The sequence below is a fragment of the Lissotriton vulgaris genome, chromosome 9 (genome assembly GCF_964263255.1).
Source record: "Lissotriton vulgaris chromosome 9, aLisVul1.2, whole genome shotgun sequence".
In the NCBI taxonomy this organism is placed as follows: Eukaryota; Metazoa; Chordata; class Amphibia; order Caudata; family Salamandridae; genus Lissotriton; species Lissotriton vulgaris.
Window position 1 is genome coordinate 132019860 of NC_141697.1, and position 19811 is coordinate 132039670.

General features: G+C 47.9%; 1 protein-coding gene across 1 annotated transcript in view; it reads right to left on the reverse strand.

Annotated features, from left to right (window-relative positions):
* The window catches only part of MED6 (mediator complex subunit 6), a 123792-nt gene that overhangs the window by 53196 nt on the left and 50785 nt on the right, over positions 1 to 19811 (reverse strand). The window contains exon 3 of the mRNA XM_086937191.1: positions 8012 to 8103. Coding sequence (XP_086793317.1) covers positions 8012 to 8103 — 92 coding nt within the window. The remainder of the gene's footprint in view (positions 1 to 8011; positions 8104 to 19811) is intronic.

A 19811-nucleotide genomic window follows, 5' to 3' on the forward strand; every position in this document is an offset into this window, starting at 1 on the left:
TCCCAGTCAGGGTTCCGCTGCAACCAGAGCACCGAGACTGCCCTCATCACCGCCACCAGGACCCTGCTGGACAACCGTGAGACCGCGGCCCTCATCCTCCTGGACCTCTCCACCACCTTCGTCACGGTCTGCCACCGAACACTACCCACACGACGCAGGGATTCGAGACAAGACCCTGGAATGGGCCACCTCCTTCCTCTCCTGCAGCACCCAGAGCGTCCGCCTCCCCATTCCGATCCGAAGCCTTCAAGATCATCTGCGGTGTACCACAGGGAACATCCCTCAGCCCAACACTGTTCAACATCTACATGGCCTGCTCGCACAAGTCGCCTGAAAGCACGACCTCAACATAATCTCTTACTCGATGACACTCAACTGTTCCTCTCCCTCACCAAGGATCCCCTCATCACCAAATCCAACCTCCACGAAGGAATGAAGGCTGTCGCCGACTGGTTGAAGATCAGCCAATTGAAGCTGAACACGGATAAGATAACTCCAACCCTTCAGCCTGGGACGACTTCTGGTGGCCCACGGCACTGGGGGCAGCCCCGACACTCACCGACCACGCACGCAACCTGGGAGTCATCTTCGACTCAACACTCTCCATGACCAAGCAAGTCAACGCAGTCTCCTCTTCCTGCTTCAACACCCTCTGCATGCTCCGCAAGATCTACAGGTGGATACAGACAGATACAAGAAGAACAGTCACCTAGGTCCTAGTCAGTAGCAGACTCTACTATGGAAAAGCCCTCTACGCGGGAGCCCCGGCCAAGCTCATCAAACGACTATAACTCATTCAAAAAAACTCTGCACGCCTGATCATCGACGTACCAAACTACAGCCACATCACCCCCCACCTGAGAAACCTGCACTAGCTCCCAGTCAACAAGAGGATTTCCTTCAAGAAATGAAAAGCTTCTCATCCACGCACACAAGGAACTTCACAAGACTGGCCCAGCCTACCTCTACATCCTCAACCGCCAGCTCCGCTCCGCCGACCTCACCATCGCCACTGTTCCTCGCATCCGAAGAACCACCACCAGCGGCAGATTCTTCTCCCACCTCGCCGCCAAGACCTGGAACACCCTCCCACTGAGCCTACGACAGATCCAAGACCTGTTGACCTTCAGGAGTCTACTCAAGACCTGGTTGTTTGACAAGTAGCCCCCCCCCTTCCTTTTGTCCCCAGCACCTTGAGACCCTCACGGGTAAGTAGTGCTCTCTACAAGTTCTTGATTGATTGAATCAATGGATCACCCTGTGGCTACATTATATCCTCACTCAAAGAAAAGGTACCCGACTCAACAATTGGCATGAAACAGCACCGTCTAAAAAGGATTACAACCCTGCAACAGTGGCTCAAATTCACTGAACCAAATGTCATGATCAGGACACCCAGAAGGCGGTGAGCACTAAGCCCTTCCCATCAGCCACAATCCCAGTGTCGGTTCTAGATGACCCGGATTCCAGAGTCTCCAGTGGTAGGGGACCTCACAGCCTCGTTCCTTCTAAACCCGGGCCAAAAGATTGAAAGAATCCTAGAGTTAACCCCAAATTTGATGGGGCTATTAGAGCCTCTACAGGACTCTAAAGGAGATCACCTTACTTCTAAACAACAGTATAAATGAAGATCTACAGAAACTATCAAAGAATGAGATAAACAGCTCCACAAACAAAGCACTACTGTAGCAATCATCAAAGACGAAGGTCCAAATGGACCTCCTGCAATCGATAGCAGCCCGCCTTGTCAATTTAAGCACCAGGGTGGAAGATCTGGAAAAGAGGATTGTTCAGTACCTGGTTTCCAACCCTGGGGAATGCCCCTGTTCAATCCTTATTGAAAAGTGGGCATATCTCCCTGAGGTCCTAGCGGATATAGTTCAGATAATTAAAGGATGTAGGGACATGCCACTTTCCAGCACCACTGACGGTAGGACGACTTCAAACAATTACCATCCTGTAATTCAGTTCTAGACAATATTTTCAGTCAAAAACGGTTACGTCTCATGGAGACTATCAAGTGCAGCCAAACTCACTAAGCCATCCTATTGCGAAGTGCTCCAAGACACTCGTCAATCAATCAATCACGGCATTTGTATAGCGCACTACTCACCCGGTAGGGTCTCAAGGCGCTGGAGGAGGGGTAAGTTACTGCTCGAACAGCCAGGTCTTGAGCTGCTTCCTGAAGGAGAGATGGTCTTGGGTTCGCCGAAGGTGGGTGGGGAGGGAGTTCCAAGTCTTGGCTGCCAGGCAGGAGAAGGATCTTCCTCCGGCGGTGGCTCTGCGGATGCGTGGTACGGTGGCGAGTGCGTGGCTGGTCGATCGGAGCTGGCGGGTGGGCGTGTAGAAGGTCATGCGGTCGTTGAGGTACTTGGGGCCCAGGTCGTGGAGAGCCTTGTGTGCGTGGGTGAGGAGTCTGAACGTGATTCTCTTGCTGACGGTGAGCCAGTGTAGGTCTCTCAGGTGTCCAGTGATGTGGCTGTGTCGGGGGATGTCGAGGATGAGTCGTGCGGAGGCGTTCTGGATGCGTTGGAGTCTTTTTTGAAGTTTGGCTGTGGTTCCGGCGTAGAGGGTGTTCCCGTAGTCCAGTCGGCTGGTGACGAGTGCCTGGGTGACTGTCTTCCTGGTTTCGGTGGGGATCCATCTGAAGATCTTGCGGAGCATGCGCAGGGTGTTGAAGCACGAGGATGAGACGGCGTTGACTTGTCTGGTCATCGATAGGGAGGAGTCCAGGATGAAGCCCAAGTTGCGTGCGTGGTCCGTTGGTTTGGGAGCGGTGCCCAGGGCCGGGGCCACCAGGAGTCGTCCCAGGCGGAGGGTGATGATCTCAGGATGAGGACTTCCGTCTTGTCTGAGTTCAGTTTAAGGCGGCTGTTCCTCATCCAGTCGGCGAGGTCTTTCATCCCTTCGTGTAGGTTGGCTCTGGCGGTGGTGGGGTCGTTAGTGAGGGAGAGGATGAGCTGGGTGTCATCGGCATAGGAGATGATGTGGAGTTTGTGCTGGCGTGCGATGGCTGCGAGGGGGCTCATGTAGACGTTGAAGAGGGTTGGGCTGAGTGAAGATCCTTGTGGTACGCCGCTGATGACTTCGGTGGCCTCGGATCTGAACGGAGGGAGGCGGACTCTCTGGGTTCTTCCGGTGAGGAACGAGATGATCCACTCCAGCGCTTTCTCTCGGATTCCGATGTTGCTGAGGCGCTTCACTAGGGTGTGGTGGCAGACGGTGTCGAATGCCGCAGAGAGGTCCAGGAGGATGAGGGCCGCTGTTTCCCCGTTGTCGATCAGGGTTCTGATGTCGTCGGTGGCTGCGATCAGGGCGGTCTCGGTGCTGTGGTTGGCCCGAAACCCGGACTGCGAGGGGTCCGTTCGTCTCCAGGAAGGCGGCAAGCTGTTTGTTGACGGTCTTCTCGATGATTTTGGCCGGAAAAGGAAGGAGCAAGATAGGACAGTAGTTCTTGAGGTCGGTGGGGTCCGCCGTTGGTTTCTTCAGGAGGGCTGTCAGCTCGGCGTGCTTCCAGCTCTCCGGGAAGGTGGCGGTGTGGAAGGAGGAGTTGATGGTGTCTCGGAGATGGGGTGCGATGGTGGCGTCAGCTTTGTTGAAGACGTGGTGTGGGCACGGGTCGGTTGGTGATCCGGAGTGGATGGAGTTCATCGTGCGGGTGGTGTCTTCGGTGCTGATCGGGGTCCAGTTGCAGAGGGTGGTGGTGGCGGGTGTTGGTTCGGTGGTAGGGTGCGTGGTCTGTGCGTCGAAGCTGTTGTGCATGTCGGCGATCTTGTGGTGGAAGAACGAGGCGAGTAAGTTGCAGAGGTCTTGCGAGGGAGTGATGTTGTTTCTGGCGCTGGGGTTGGAGAACTCTTTAACGATGCTGAAGAGTTCCTTGCTGTCGTGGGTGTTGTCCAGTCGTTCTTTGAGTGCCGTCTTCTTGGTGGCGCGGATCAGCTGATGGTGTTTGCGGATGACGTGCTTGAGGGTGGTCCTGTTGTCTGTGGTGTGGTCGAGCCGCCAGGCTTTCTCGAGGGTGTGGCAGTTCTTCTTGGATTCCTTGAGTTCGTCGGTGAACCAGGGGGTTTTCTTGCTGCCGGGTCTGCTGGGAAGGTTCTTTAGTGGTGCGAGGTCGTCAGCGCAGGCGGTCAGCCACTTGGTGAGGTTGCTGGCTGCTTCGTTGGGGTCCGTTGAGCTGGTGGGAGTGTTCTGGCTGAGGGAGGCGGTGAGCTGCTCGGCGGTGATCTTGCTCCAGCTTCGGCGGGGGACCTGTTGCGGGTGGTGGTGGGTCGTAGTTCTTTTGAAGCTGAAGTGGACGCAGCTGTGGTCGGTCCAGTGGAGTCCGGTGGAGTGGCTGAAGGAGATGTACTTGCTGGAGGAGAAGACTGGGTCAAGCATGTGGTCGGCCTAGTGGGTGGGGGTGTTCACCATTTGCTTGAGACCGAGGTTGGCGAGGTTGTCCAGCAGAGTGGTGGTGTTGCTGTCCTTGTTGTTCTCCAGGTGGAAGTTGAGGTCCCCTAGGAGGATGTAGTCAGCGGAGGGGAGGGCGTGCGGGCTGATGAAGTCTGTGATGTCGCTGAATTGTGTGCCTGGTCCCGGGGGTCTGTAGATGAGGGTGCCTCCGAGTGTGGTCTTGGGGTCGGTGTGTATCTGGAAGTGGATGTTTTCGGCGGCGGTGAAGGTGTCGTCAGAGCTGGTCGTGATGCGGATGGTGTTCTTGTGTACGATAGCGATGCCTCCTCACGTCTGGTTGACGCGGTCCTTCCGGGTGATCTTGTAACCGTCCGGGATGGCTACGGCGATGTCGGGCGCTGAGGAGGCGTTCGTCCAGGTTTCAGTGAGGAAGGCGACGTCCGGTGCGGTCGTGTCGAGCAGGTCCCAGAGTTCCATGGCGTGCCTGTGGATGGAGCGGGTGTTGAGCAGGATGCACTTCAGGTGGTTGCTGCTGGGGCTGGGCTTGGCGGGGGCGGTGCAGGTTCGGTAGCAGGAGAAATAGAAGGCTTGGCAGGCAAAGGGCCCATTGGTGCGTCTCGGGGTGGCTCGGTAGCAGGCAGGGTTCCACCCGGCATTGAGTGCGTGGAGGGTGGCGTCGTCGTAGGTCCGTCGTGTGGTCTTGCATCGGCGGTTGGGACCAGGGGTCCTGGCGCTGGGTGCGGTCCAGGTGCAGACGGGCTTACCTTTGGCGCTCATTCGGTGCTCCCGCTGCGCGCATACGCTGCGCGGTCGCTCTGGGGGCGTCATAAGTAAGGAGCCGGGAGGGAGGAGCAGCTGGGTGGCGGGAGTGGGGCGGCGAATGGAATCACAGGGGGGCGGGGCCGCAGGGAGGCAGCGGCAGGAAATCCAAGATCAGCGGTCAGCGGGAAGTCCCAAGAGCAGCGGCAAGGCAGGCAGGAGCGGCAGCAGCGAGTGGGGCGACCAAGCCCTGTGGAGGGCTAAGCGGTCACACTCGGAGGTCCCCTACGGTCCACTTAAGTAAGGAGCCTGGAGGGAGGAGCAGCTGGGTGGCGGGAGCGGGGCGGCGAATGGAATCGCAGGGGGGCGGGGCCGCAGGGAGGCAGCGGCGGGAAATCCAAGATCAGCGGTCAGTCCCAGGAGCAGCGGCAAGGCAGGCAGGAGCGGCAGCAGCGAGTGGGGCGACCGAGCCCTGTGGAGGGCTGAGCGGTCACGACCAAGTAAGCTCGTAAGACCAAGTCTGTCTTCAGGGCATGAATTAACAGCTGGAATAAGCACTGCACTAAAAGACATAACCTCCCAGGCATTGACAGCTATTACACCACCGCAGCTGGATGGTTCAACACAACCCCAGCCAAGTTTCAAGAAGCAGATAGGCTCAGTGAACAACCAAGTATGGAGAATCAAGGCCCAGGTAGGAAATACCTCAATCATCAAGCAAGCTCAAGCTCTGCGTTAAGCCCGGCAGTGCAAGCATCAGGAACAGGAAAAGTGGTTCCAACCTCAAATTCCCCAACTAATGTCCATGAGGTGGTTCTCTCCCCAAGATTTCACATTACGGGACAGCATGATATTCTGAATCGGAGCAACATTCTCCGCCTTTTCAAACATCTTGCCACTCTGGACCAGATACAAACAGGGGAATGGGATAGGTGAGATTATTGAGCATCCAGGGTGATACCCATGGTGAATCCACAGTGGTGGGTCTGAAGCAAAAGGAACTACAACAAGCAGTTTTGAACAAATCACCACAACTCGCTGAGTGGGGCATAGATGTCCAGATTTTGCCACACACAAAATATCCACACGTCCTAGCATTAAATAGCCAGGGCAAGGGATCTTGGTTGGTCCTGCACCGGACAAATAGTCTAGGGACCCACAGCAGCAGTTGGACAGGCTCCAAGGACCCCATGGGCATTAGGATCTCTTGTTGAAACAACCATCGGGCATTTATACAAGCCCCCATGCTCTGGACCAAACAGGAACTAAAAGAAGACTGCAGCACTATTCCTAACCGCTGTGGCACCAGGCCTGGCAAGGCAGAAGCCAGGGGAGCAATTCCATCTAAGCAGCAATTAACCATAATTTCATGGAACATTGCAGGGATCAGTAAAATTACAGAAAAAGAAAATACAAAGCAGTTTCTAGAAAATGGAGATATATTGTGCTTCCAAGAGACATGAGCAGCCACCTGGGATCCACATTAGGGCATTTGTCAGACCAGGACCATTATTTCCGCCAAAGAGTCAGGGGGGTTAGGTAAGTGATGTGCAAAAGGGACATTATAGTTAGGTGAGAATATCAGTTAAAATGTAACATTTTAAACTAAAAAATATATTTTTTTTTAAAACACTGAAAACCACCAGTTATGGTTTACTATGCTAACTAAAACGGGTGTCCCTATCATGCCCAGTGTTATCATTGATAGATTACCAGTTAGGTCATCAATGACATCTTTGTATAGATCATGAGTGATAAAATCTGTGAAGTCAAAAGCAGACATTGATGAGTTTTAGGGTTGAGTTCTAGGTGAGGCCCAACTTTGCTTCGCTCACGCTTTCATGTGGTTTGGATTCTGGGTGTGCGGTGGATTACTGTTTGGTAAATCCTTATGTTAAGTCTGCAATGAAGATTGACATGGTGATAATGTTCCAATTGCTTGCCAGTAAACTTTGCGACTCTGAATTGGTCTTACGCATCACTATTATTTAGTGCCACACTCCCTCGGATTTGCTCTGCACGGTGTATGCTTGGTATCTACAGTATGCGCTGTAATCAGGAAGGAAGCTGTATCTTAGAACAGGGAATGGAGTTAAAATATATATATATATTAAACAAGGGGCAATTAAAGCACCTGTCTCCAGGTTCTCAAGTTAGGAGTATGAAATGAAAGGCCAGACTCAGAGTAATGAAGTCAACCAGTAATTAATCTGGATATTTTCCTGTGCCCGGGTAGATTGTATGAAAAATTATCACCAAACTGCAGAGCTCTCTGCTTAATCAGATCATGTGAACTTTAGTGAGTGGCCAGTTAGTGTGCCAGAAAGAATGCATACATGACATACTGAGTTTTAGTTCTAGGTTGGATATTCAAGGGGTGACACCCATCATCTCACTGCTGCTAAGAAGGTGGTTGAGTGCCTAACTGGCTCGACATCGGAGGGTCCTTAAACTTGTCAGCTGTTCTGAATATGAGCTGTAATAAAGATGTTTCTATGTTTCAAGATTCTTTCTTGCTTAAGGCGCAGTAGATTAAGGTTCACTAAGAGGTGCATGAGAAGGAGAAAATACAGGGACATACGAAAGAAAATGTCAGTTGCTCCTGCGTTATGCTTCGGTCTCAGACAATCCCAACTCGAGAGAAAGGCTGGGAGAAGTAAAGAAGACAAACTGTGCAAATCAAAAATGTGGATTCATCTCTCGCCCTCACTGATCACAATGAATGTCAGATGCACTTTGTAATTCAGATGGAGAAAAAAAGATAAATTTTGATAGCAATCCAGATCCCAGGCTTATTCCCCACATAAGTATTTATAACTTGATACAACACAAATGCTAAAGGTGTGTAGGGCTTTACCTTGTGTGGGGGACTGTCGCTGTTGTTTCCGGATGATGAATAGAATAGGTTCTTGCGCATGTAACAGGATGTACTCCACTCCAGTCATCTGACTGAAAAAGATTCAATGGAAATATGATGTGCTGGTTCAAGAAGACTGACCGAGATACAAGCAACACACAAGACATGGTACTTTAAAACATCAACTGCTTTCAAAGTCGCTGTGAAGACAAATTACTGTACCCAATTGCAGAATAGCACACAGGTTCTGTGAACCTAAAATAAGATGCTGAATTGCACGACACACCAACTGCTTGCTTGAGCTTTGTAGATTCAAAAGCAATATTTTTATATAGCTTTCAAAGTCTGCCTGTATCCTTTGTTTAGGAGATGTACGGTACATGAAAACGAAAGCAATTTTCAGGCCAAATGTAAATCGTAAAATTTAGGAAGGGGTTTAAAAGTACTGTTACAGTTCATATGGACTGCATTAAATATTCCTTAGTGGCTGTGGTGGTCTCGCATCTAAGAGACCCTTTTGAGACTAGAGTCAGACAGAGCTGTCTGGTCTCACATCTGGAGTGGCTGGTGGAGGATTTATTTATTTATTTATTTAAAGTTGTATATAGCGTGAACAAGATCTTAGCAGATATCAGAGCGCTTTACAGAAACAAGCGCATAGTTTCCCCAACAGGAAACATCAAAGAAAGCTAAGGTGACATATGCACTGATATTCAGCTGTGATGTGTGCACAAGGTGACTCAGAAGCAGTGCAGTGATATTTAGCTGGGATGTGTGCATAAGGTCGCAGAGATGCAGAGATATTCATCTGTAATGTGTGCACAAGTTCCTTGAGATGCAGTGATATTCAGCTGTGATGTGTGTAATGTTCACGGAGATGCAGTGATATTCAGCTGTGATGTGTGCACAAATGTCCTACATAGGAGAATAATCCAGGCTGGTCTACTCGCCACGTCCTATAGACATGTTTTGCAGTCTTTATTGTACTGAAAAAGAAAAGCTCGAGTATGCCTGAGAAAGGAGGAAAGTAAGAGATTCGCCTAAGAAAAAAGGACAGCTTGTAAAAATGTGTACAACATGATGTATCATGTTAAGGAGCTCCAAATCCATATGATCAATGCTCAGAATATGTATGATCCATTCAAGTGTATGAACAAACATGATTGTGGTGACAAGAGACAGTACAACAAATTGGAATGTTATTGACAACACAGGAGTAATCAAGAGTAACGCGGAGTTTGTCAGTGCACAACCAAGCAACTGATCAATAATCGTTTGAGCTTTACCTTCATTATGATCTTAATAGTTGTTTCTCGTTGGGAGACGAAACATCAGATCATCATTTACATACAGACTTCAACTTATAGTAAATTAAGGAGCTACAGTTAAAACAAAGTACTTACATTTCTGTATAGTGACTGTTATACAAAGGCTTATAATTCATGCAAGGGACTAGGTATAAAGTGTGTATTAACACAGCATTATAGTAAATCATATGCCTTATAAATGACACAGAGTATGCATCTCTAATTTTATACCAAATGTACCAATAAAACCCTCATTAATAAAAGATTATTCTGCAACTTTACCGCACAGCAGAACGTTCTAACCTAAAGAAATAACACTGTCTGCTAGTAGTGCTTAAAGACAGCAGCACAAGATAATAGGTAAAGATTCTCTCTTGCATCCATATTGCTTAAAGTAGGCATTGAACCTCTTTTCAGTGCCTGTTTGTCCTGATAAAATTAGCACCTTCAGAAACAATGGGCAGTTGTGTATTGCTAAGTGTAATCGTCAGAAAAGAAACGGGGATGGAAAAGGACCATAAATATCATGAAAGGTCTTGATGAACACTAAAAGAAAGTGCCCTTTTTAGGTAGAGCATTTGAGACCTCCTGTATATACGTTAGTATACACTTTAGTGAATATACTGACATGTGTATGTACTTTGTGGGCTCTGGGGATCAGCCCTAGGACTGGTCTGCTTCTGCTTAGGGACTTTATTTTTTCATTTCAACTGCCTCTATTCAACTGTCCTGATAGAAAATGACCAGCAGAGGACAGTAAAATACCAGAATTGCTTTCTGCTGAGGGACTTCTTTTTTAATTTTTCTATTCAACTGCCTCTATTTAACTTTCTTGATAGAAAACGACCAGCAGAGGTTAGTAAAATACCAGAATCACTTTAGCAATGTCTAGATTCCAGTCCATCGAAATTGTCTTCCACGAGCACCCGTAGACAATAATAATTTTTTCAAATCATGAATTTTCAGTGACATGACCACTGAAGGCCCTGCTTTTATTTTAAAAACAGAGCTTTGGGCTATAACATTTACTGATGAAAGGCAATATTTCTCTCCATGTGTTCCCATACCTGGCGTGTCGTGCAGTTTGGTGCTTACGTTCCCTCCATGTTAAAGAACAGTAGATGTTTCAGCCCCCAGGCTAATGTGCTGCATAGCTAAATACATGTAAGGTCCCAAAGGTGAGACTGAATGCATTGCAAATACTTGTTTGTCGTGGTTACCCCAACTTTTTGCCACAGATACGGATGTTTTTCAACTGGTGTGCACTGGGTACCTGCTAACCAAGGCCCCAGTGCGTGCTCTTTCCCTAAAACAAAGACATGCTCAATTGTTCATTAATTGGCAAGGTCTTTAAGACCCCTGTAAGTGCCTAATAAATGGTACCCAAAGCATGGGTACTAAAGAGGGTCCCTAAGGGCGGCAGTATGAATCATAAGAAAACCAAACTCTAGCTTCGCCGATTAAATCAAAACAAAAGCACTTAGCATACAGTGTTTAAGAGCCATACATCAGACCAGTTCACTTTATACTTTATCATCAATAGATATATTTATACTTTACAACAGAAATATCTTTTTTGACAATATGTACATGAATATTGTGAGCTCAAACAAGTTCAAAACATACATAAAGGAAAAAGAACAAAAAACATACAGCATAGCGTGTTTCAAATAACACACACACACCAATGTGCCTGTGAATACTCACTCAAACTCTGTATTCCCTCTGAACCTATACAATGAATATGCCTGATCATATGGGTTCACCTCTCCCTCAGTTGCTTTAATATCGTCTTGTTTAAATATCATTCTGTTTTACTGACATCTTTAAATGCCCTTAAATGGATGCTTTTTTTGTTTTATGGAAATGCAGGTCCATCTATTCCAACGCGGAGAATCCTTCTCCCAATATGGCAGCTGTAGCTCCCGCCCATGTATCGAATACCCGCGCAATCCATCTGCTAGAACCACAGGTGTCCCGGGTTCATGTTCGAAACTCGAGAACTTCAGGGCTTTATAAGACCCTCGTTTGTTACACTCTCCTCTTCTAACCGGATTCGTTCTGAAGACATGGCGTGGCTTCATTTTGCTCGAGGTAAGATCTTTGTGAACGATTTTTGTCACAACCCATTGTGAACAGAAGAATTTTACGTCCTTTGCAGCTACTCTGCTTAGAGCACAATCTTTGTACTTTGTGCATTCGTGTACATAGTAATCTCCCCGAATTCGATTTGGTTATATTTTAGATGTAGTTATCTTCAGTTTTGGTCTGAACTTTCCCCTATGTATGCTCCTGAATGCTACAGGTTGACAAGTTAGCCGATGTAGGCTCAAAACATAGTTTTGCCTCTTTTGTTAGGACTCATACCCGGATACATTCATTTTACACAGGTACATACGGACCATTTCCTGAAGCCTCTGAATACAAGCATTCCCTTATTCCCCTGTGTGACTTTACGTAGTGCTGCACTTCATCTGTACTCCTTATGTGGAAAGAACCTTATAGCGTATGCCTCGTAGTTACTCTTCTACATCTGGGACTCTAATTATACTGAATATGTTCTTTATCTACAGACACAACCAACATACCTTGCCCCATGTGGGACCCACAGAAGTAACGGTCAATTCTTTCATGATGAACTTTTTATGAAGATCAATCAATCAATCGGGGTTTGTGAAGCGCAGCTACTCACTGAGAGGGTCTCAAGGAAGCTTACGGTGATTCTTCGAAGAGACAGGTCTTGAGGTCCTTCAAGAACTTGGAGTATTGCTGCAAGTCAGAGGTGGAGAGGGAGGGCGTTCCATGCCTTAGCCGTGAGGAGGGAGAAGGAGCTCCTGTTCTGGATGTGCTGAGCGTGGAACGAGAGGCGGTGGTTCCGGTGTTGTGGAGGGTCTTGTGCGCGTGGGTGAGAAGCTTGAAAGTGATTCTCTTCTCAACAGGGAACCAGTGTAGTGTCCATAGGAGATGGCTTATGTGGCAATGGCGCAGTAGGTTGAGGACTAGTCTGGTGGCAGCGTTCTGGAGTTTCCGAGTAAGGTTCAGGTTGATCCTGGCTTAGAGTGCGTTGCTGTGGTCTAGTCTTCTGCTGATGAGGGCGTGGGTGACTTTTCTTGTGTCGAGGGAAACCCAGTTGAAGGTCTTTCGGAGTAGGCGGAGGGTGTGGTAGCACGAAGAGGGAACAGTGCCGATTTGGCGGTCCCTTTTGAGGTCATAGTACAGGACGAATCCGCTTACTCCGAAAGACCTTCAACTGGGTTCTCCTCGGCACAAGAAAACCGTCCCTTTTGAGGTCAGAGTAAAGGACGAATCAGAGGTTGCGTGCGTGGTCCATAGTGGAGGAGTGGGGTTCTTGAGGACGGGCGGCCACCAGGTGTTGTTCCAAACGTCGGGGTGTGGGCCCATGATGAGTACTTCGGTTTTGTCCCTATTCAGTCGTAGGTAGCTGTTCTGCGTGCACCCGATGACTGCTTCCATTACTTCTTGAAAGTTTTGTTTTGAGACGTTGGGTTCGTTGGAAAGGGATAGGATGAGTTGGGTGTCGTCTGCGTAGGATACAATGTGGAGTCCGTACGATCAGACGATGGGGGAGAGCAGGCCATGTAGACGTTGTACAGGGTGTGGCTGATGGAGGATCCTTGGGGAACTCTGCAGGTGGTCAGTGTGGGATCTGAGAGGAAGGGTGGTAGTCTGATCTGCTGTGTTCTGCCGGAGAGGTATGAGCAGATCCAGTTGAAGGCCTTGTTCCAGATCCCTGCGCCTTGGAGTCTGTGGGCTAGGGTGGGGCATGAGACTGTGTTGAAGGCTGCGTATAAGTCCAGGAGGATGAGGGCTACAGTCTCTTCTGTCGAGGAGGGATCACATGTCGTCTGTATCAGCGCGAAGGGTGGTTTTGGTGCGGTGATTCTTCCTGAAGCCTGATTGGGAGGGGTCGAGGATCTTGTCTTCTATGAAGGAGCTGAGTTGACAGCTTTTTCCATGACTTTTGCAAGGTACAGGAGTAAGGAGATCGGTCTGACGTTCTTGAGGTCGGTGGGGTTTGGTGATGGCTTTTTCAGAAGGGGGTTGATCTCTGTGTGTTTCCATTCGTCGGGGAAGGAGGTTGTATCAAAGGAGTTGTTGAGGATTGTTGAAATTCAGGGGCGAGGAGGTCTGCTGTTCTATGGTAGGTGTGGTGAGGGCATAGGGCAGTGGGGGGCATAGGGCAGTGGGGTTCCAGGAGTGGGTTGTCATAGTCTTTAGGGTGTCTTCGAAGCGGAGGGCAGTCTAGCTGTCCAGTGTCAGCTGAGTGGTGTGGGGGACGATGGGTATGGGTTCTTTGTGGAGGTTGCTGTCATCAAAGATGTCATAGATGGTTTTAATTTTGTGATGGATGAAGGCGCCGAGTCTGTTGCAGAGGTCCTGGGATGGTGGGATGTGGGTAGTCTCACTGTTGGATTAGGCGAACTCTTTGATGATGCTGAAGAGTTCCTTGCTGTTCTGTGCATTGGTGGAGATTCCGTCTAGGAGAGCTTTCTTCCTTGAGTATCTGATGAGTTTATCTCGAAGTGGCAGTGTTCCATAAGGTCTGTGGGTGCTCAGGAGGAGGTTGGCCTTGTGAGCGATGGCGATGCCTCCCCTGGGGCGGACCTACTTGGTGATCTTGTATCCTTCGGGGATGGCGATGACTATGTCAGCTCCCAAGGTGGCGTTTGTTCAGGTTTCGGTAAGGAAGGCGATGTCAGAGGTGGTGCTATCGAGGAGGTCCCAGATTTTCGGTTGTGTCTGTGGAGGGAACATGTGTTGAGGAGGATGCATTGCAGGGTTTGGGGTACGGTAGAGTTGTTGCAGGAGGGTGGAGGTGGTTCCTGGGTCTCAGCGTAGGTGAAGGAGTGGCGTCAGCATAGGCAGGTGAATGCTTTGTGGGTGTCGAGAGGTGAAGATCGCTTGCAGCTGTTCTTGCCGACAATGAGTGCGTACAGAGCTGTAGTGTTGGCGGGTCGGAGGACGAGGGTTCCTGGCACTTGTCATGGGTGGGCGCAACGGCTGCGATTACATAGGGGTCGACAGTTGGGAGGCGGGAGCGGAGGGGCCACGGGGGAAGTAGCTGTGGGAAAACGGCAGAAGGGGCTGTAAGAGGGGAGGGAAAGGAAAACGTAAAAAGTGATGAGAAAAAAAATAAGTATGTGATAAAAAAAATAAGACAGAATTAAGAAAGAAATAAGGCAATAAGTAGGAAATAGGAAAATAATGACAGACAAGAGTGACCTGCTGGAACAGGAGCAGGACGAGGCACAGGGCCTCGAACTGCTGTCTACGGCGGTGAAAGGGAGAGACCCTGTCTGGAAGCACTGTGGTGGAGCTGTGCGCTAGGAGACAAGAACCCAAGGGGTCTTGGCAAGCTGACTATAACACATATGCGAAGGTATCTTCTTTCTTACTTTTTTTCCCTTCCAGGATGACTTCTAGCATGCACAATAAAAGATGGTTCATTTATCCAATTGATATACTTCATGTCCCACTTTCTACTCACGGTGTTCTCAACTGTCTATTACAATGATATCTGTCACAATGGTGTTCTTTTGGGATAAAGGCTCTGTACACTCATTAGCATCCTTGGGACTCTAAAGCTTCCCAGTCTGTTGTAGAATAATCTCTTTTCCCACCTTTCGCAATATCATATTTTATCATTATTATTAATTTTGTATATTTTCATATTTCAGACCAGGTTTGAGACCTAATTTGAGCTCCTTTTAGTGCTTTGATCAAGTTCACAATGGACAGCGGTTTCCACCATATATAGAGTACAGACAGCGGCCCGATAAAGGTTGCACTATTTTCTTCATGTGCAATTCTGTCCACATATATTCTGTTTCATATTTAAGACCAAGTACATAAAAAGCTCTCAATCTGTACAATACGTAACTCAGAATACCAATGAAAAAAAATAACAAATAAAATCGAACAACGGTTACCATATTGTGATATAACTGTTTGAAGTGCACGTCTTCATAGAGTAGGATTGGGTGTGTTATTTGAAACACGCTATGTTTTATTGTTTTTGTTGTTTTTCCTTTATTTATGGTTTGAACTTGTGTTTGAGCTCACAATATTTATGTGCATATTGTCAAAAAAAATATATATTGTATACATACATCTATTGATGATAAATAAGTTATAAACCAAACTGGTCTGATCTATGGCTCTTAAACACAAAGCTAAGTGCTTTTGTTTTGATTTAATTGAAGAAGCTAGTGTTTGGTTTTCTTTTAAGTTACCTCCCCTGGACTCTTCTCCTTCATTGTATCTCAGGGACCCTCTTTCGTTTTTTGTGCAGCATGAATTATGCCACCCTAAGGGACCCACACACATATTACATGCAGCCTGCCGTTGCAGGATGCGTGAAAGGGTGCAAACCCTTGTGAAAAAATGACATGGCACCATCCCTATGTGCCAGGCGAAAGTACACTGCATGTCACCCCTACAGCAGCCCTTATAGCCCTATGGCAGGGTGCACTGTAGTACATGTGAGAACATATCTGCACGAGTAGACAAGCCCCTATTGCAAAGGCGATGCAAGTGATCATTGAGCCATTTTTAGGTCTCGCCTGAGCCAGCGCATGCGCTGCTCTTGCGAGACATTTAGTAAGTGGACTTTTAAAAGCCCGAATACAAGCTTTAGCTGGCACAGAGCGTATGGTTACTTGCACAATGATGAGCAGAGGCGCCATCTGGCTTTCCTCTCTCGTCATGGTGAGTGCACATCGCATAGCTCGTGTTTTTTTTTTGCCACACACACACACACACACACACACAACTCCAGGTCGTGGCCGCACGTCTTGCTTGTTGCAAGGCCAAATCTTGTTTTTATTATTACACCTGGTAGACTATGATCGGCCGCGAGTCTGCACACAGCTTAGAAGCAGCAAGAAGAAGAGCATAAAACAGTTCAGTACAACGAAGAAACAGATGTTGAATAATAAAAGTACCTTATTTTTCTTCTAATCCAAGTTTTATTCTAGCCCTATCCATCACCACAAATTATGTGCGCCAGGCCCAGGCATTGCCCGGGAACCATAGGCTCTTCAGCATCTCATTAGGGAGCCCTTGCTGGGCACTTTCCAAGCAGCCTGTGACAATAGCGGCAGCTTCTTTGAAGTGAAATAGGTCTCATTTACAAGAGTTTGAGCTATTGGAATTGTAAATGACAATACCTTTTATTCATGTGTTAATTATCAAAACAGATAAATAAAAGGCATGGTCATTTACAATGCCAATAGCTTAAAAGCTCACAAATGCGAGACCTATTGCATTGCAAATGCTTGTTGAGATATGTAATAGGCACTGGTCATTACGAGTAACCCAGCTACATAATGGCTGTACTGAAAACAATTGTGCTTGGTATCAAACACCTCGTCTTAATACATCTTTATTGATGCCAGTAGTGGCTTTATTATGACATGCATGTGGTGAAGTGCCCCCTGAAAACCTACCAGTCTCTTAGTGTGCTGGCTGACTAGTATCTACCAACCAGCCTGCCACCACAGACCGGTTTCTGACCCCCTGCAGGTGAGAGCCAGCGCACTCAGAAGTCAGAAACAATGCCTGCTCTGGCAGAAGGTGTTTACATCTCTTCCAGCTGAATGGCTTGTGAGTCAGCATATCAAGTCCAGGGGTGTCCAAGCCACAGCCTCCTTGATATGCAACCCCGGCTTCCCCTAGACCTGGGAATGCAACCCCCTGCCCTGAGGCCCATTTGGCACCAGGGCAAGTGGGAAATTAGCTATGCAGTAGGCGTGTTGCACCACCAAGATGGGCTACCAAATGTGCTCCGCGAAAGGTTTTCACCATCTTGTTTTTGGTGGAATTAGCAACTCTGGGACAGGGTTATCCCCACTCCCCACAATAAGTGGTCATATAGGGGGTGTAGTGACCCTGGAGGTTAGTAGCCCATTGGATACTAACTAACACTCCTCTTAACGGCCATAAATTCAGCAATTAGGTGTCCCCATGAACCAGGAATTTAGATTCAACAGATTAAAGAAGGACAAAGAGCCTAAAAGGCAAGAACTGTGGACCAGCAGCGAAACTGGCGCCAAGCCCTGCCTGCTGCTGTCCTGACAGTTGCAAAGACCCAACTCCTTCTGAAGCTCCTAAAGTCTTGGAGGACTGCCAGCACTTCGCCAACCAGCCAGCATCTTGAAGTGGAGAAGCCACTTCCCTGAAGGCACGCAAAAATCAGGTTCAACGATTTGCATACCACCGGATCTACCCACATGGCAGCAGCCCAGGAGAAAGCTCCTAAAGGTCAGTCCCATCTCTCCAGTGAGTTTTCAGATGCCAGGTCTTCCAGGAGCCCTCCAGCACCAATACCTGAGGTGCCGGAGCTCTTTCAGCAGCCAAGGCTTGTTAAGTGTCCAGCCCGAACACCAACACTGCCAAGACAGACCTACCAACGAGGGACGTCAGCATCGCAGAAGCCAGCACAGAGAGTGGCCCAGCTGTCCGGTTTTTCCCCATCTCCAGGTCCACCTGAAAAGTGACAGCATCCAATGCAAGACCTGCCTGCCAAAACACCTCTGCACCTGAGCCCCACAGTCAGAGTCCGAGCCTACCAACGGTTTACCCTTGCCCCAGAGGCCCTCAAGAACCGAGCCCCTCTTTGGGTTCTGATGGAGTTCCTCCAAAGTCCCCACTTGCAGCTTTTATCTAGTGGGTATATTTCCCAATTGACTTTAACAGTAGCGTCTGAGGCTACTCTTGCTACCACCACCTCTGCACCCGAACACACCAGGGCAGGTAAACAGAAAATGCTGATGGTTCTAAGGACCTTGGTCCCTACTTACCTTAGTCCAGAAGAACAATCCTGTAAGTGGATTGCAAGTATACCTATGCAGTGTTGGTTTCTCGCATAGGATAACATTACTGCGTTTGAAGCTCGTGCCTGAAATCTGAAAGCCATGCTTTCAAAATTAGCTAACTCAATAAGTAGTTGTTATCTCATCCCAAAGATCTTGGAGTCTAAATTAATATAAAAATATGTTATTTTCTAAATCTGTCTGGCATTTCTTCATTAAGTGAGTCTCATTTATTGACTGTGTGTGTTAAACAAATGCTCAACACTACCCTCTGATAAGCCTAAAGCTGCTTGACCACACTACCACAAAATAGAGCACTCTGGGATTGTTAGAGCAAGGCCATGTAAACTGATAAGTGTTGCCTGGACTCTGTGCACAGTGCACTTCTTTTGGATCCACTATATAGAGAGACAGCTGGCTACAATCACTTAGGCAGGTGAAACAGTCTACTTGGGCCTATTGTGCTACCTTAAGTAAGCACCTATAAGCACTCTGTGCCATGATTGTAGTTTCTCCTTAGACCAATTATGGGATTATGTGCCCCATGTACTGAGCATGCCCTAGTGTGCCCATTATACTCAATTTGCCAGCCAAGCCATAGTCTGCCTGCTTCCTTACTACAAACCATACCATTCTGTGCCCTTGTCCTCATACTTTTTAGTATGAAGGAGTTCGGTCCTTAGAGTGGGGAAGGCTGGACCTGAAATACAGTTTTACATGAAAGAAATGCCCCCCCACTACTTATTTAAACAAGCTTTTAGTTATAAGCAACACATCTACTTGAGTTAGAGGTGTTTGGTATATTTATTTGTACCTTAGATTCATCAATTAGTCAAAACGTTCAAAGATTTGCATGTCAGACAAAAAACACTACAAATATAACATATACATATACCAGTATGAACACAATCTTACAAATGAAAACGATGAGACAAATCAACAAGTCAACATGTGCATATACTATACACAGCCAAGCATTCACGTCTGTATTCAGACAATTCCACAAAAAATAACAGTAACCAGTAATGAAAAATTGTTATTTGGACAATAATGGACAAAATCACACATGAAAGGAGATATCACGACAAATGAATTGTAATAATCATTACAGAACACTAGTTCCTGGTCGTGTTAATTGTTTTTTATAGATGATTATGATTTCTATCCCCTTTCTTGCCGACGCGTTTCGAACTTCATACGTGAATTAAGAGTTCTCTTCAGGGCCTTGTCAATACTATCTTCAGAGCCTTGCCATTACTATCTGCCTGAATGGTAGCCAGATGGTTCTCAATGTCTTGTTCTGAGTGAAGGCGTGTTTCAGTCTTTAATTTTGTTTAGGGTCTCGAGTCTCGAGTCTCGAGACCGAATCATTTGGAAAGCGCATCGCTTGTGAAAAGCGCGTGAGATCGGAGGGTGACTGAACGCGAGTACGCGATACTTTTGACTAACGTGGACCCGAAAACTGCTTGGCAGAAAGTGAGCCTCTCCCGAAGCCCGTGGGGCACCCTTTGAGGTAACTGAAGCCTCACCGTGCCATAGGGAGACGCCCCTCCGCACCCTAAACAAAATTAAAGACTGAAACACGCCTTCACTCAGACATTGAGAACCATCTGGCTACCATTCAGGCAGATAGTAATGGCAAGGCTCTGAAGATAGTAT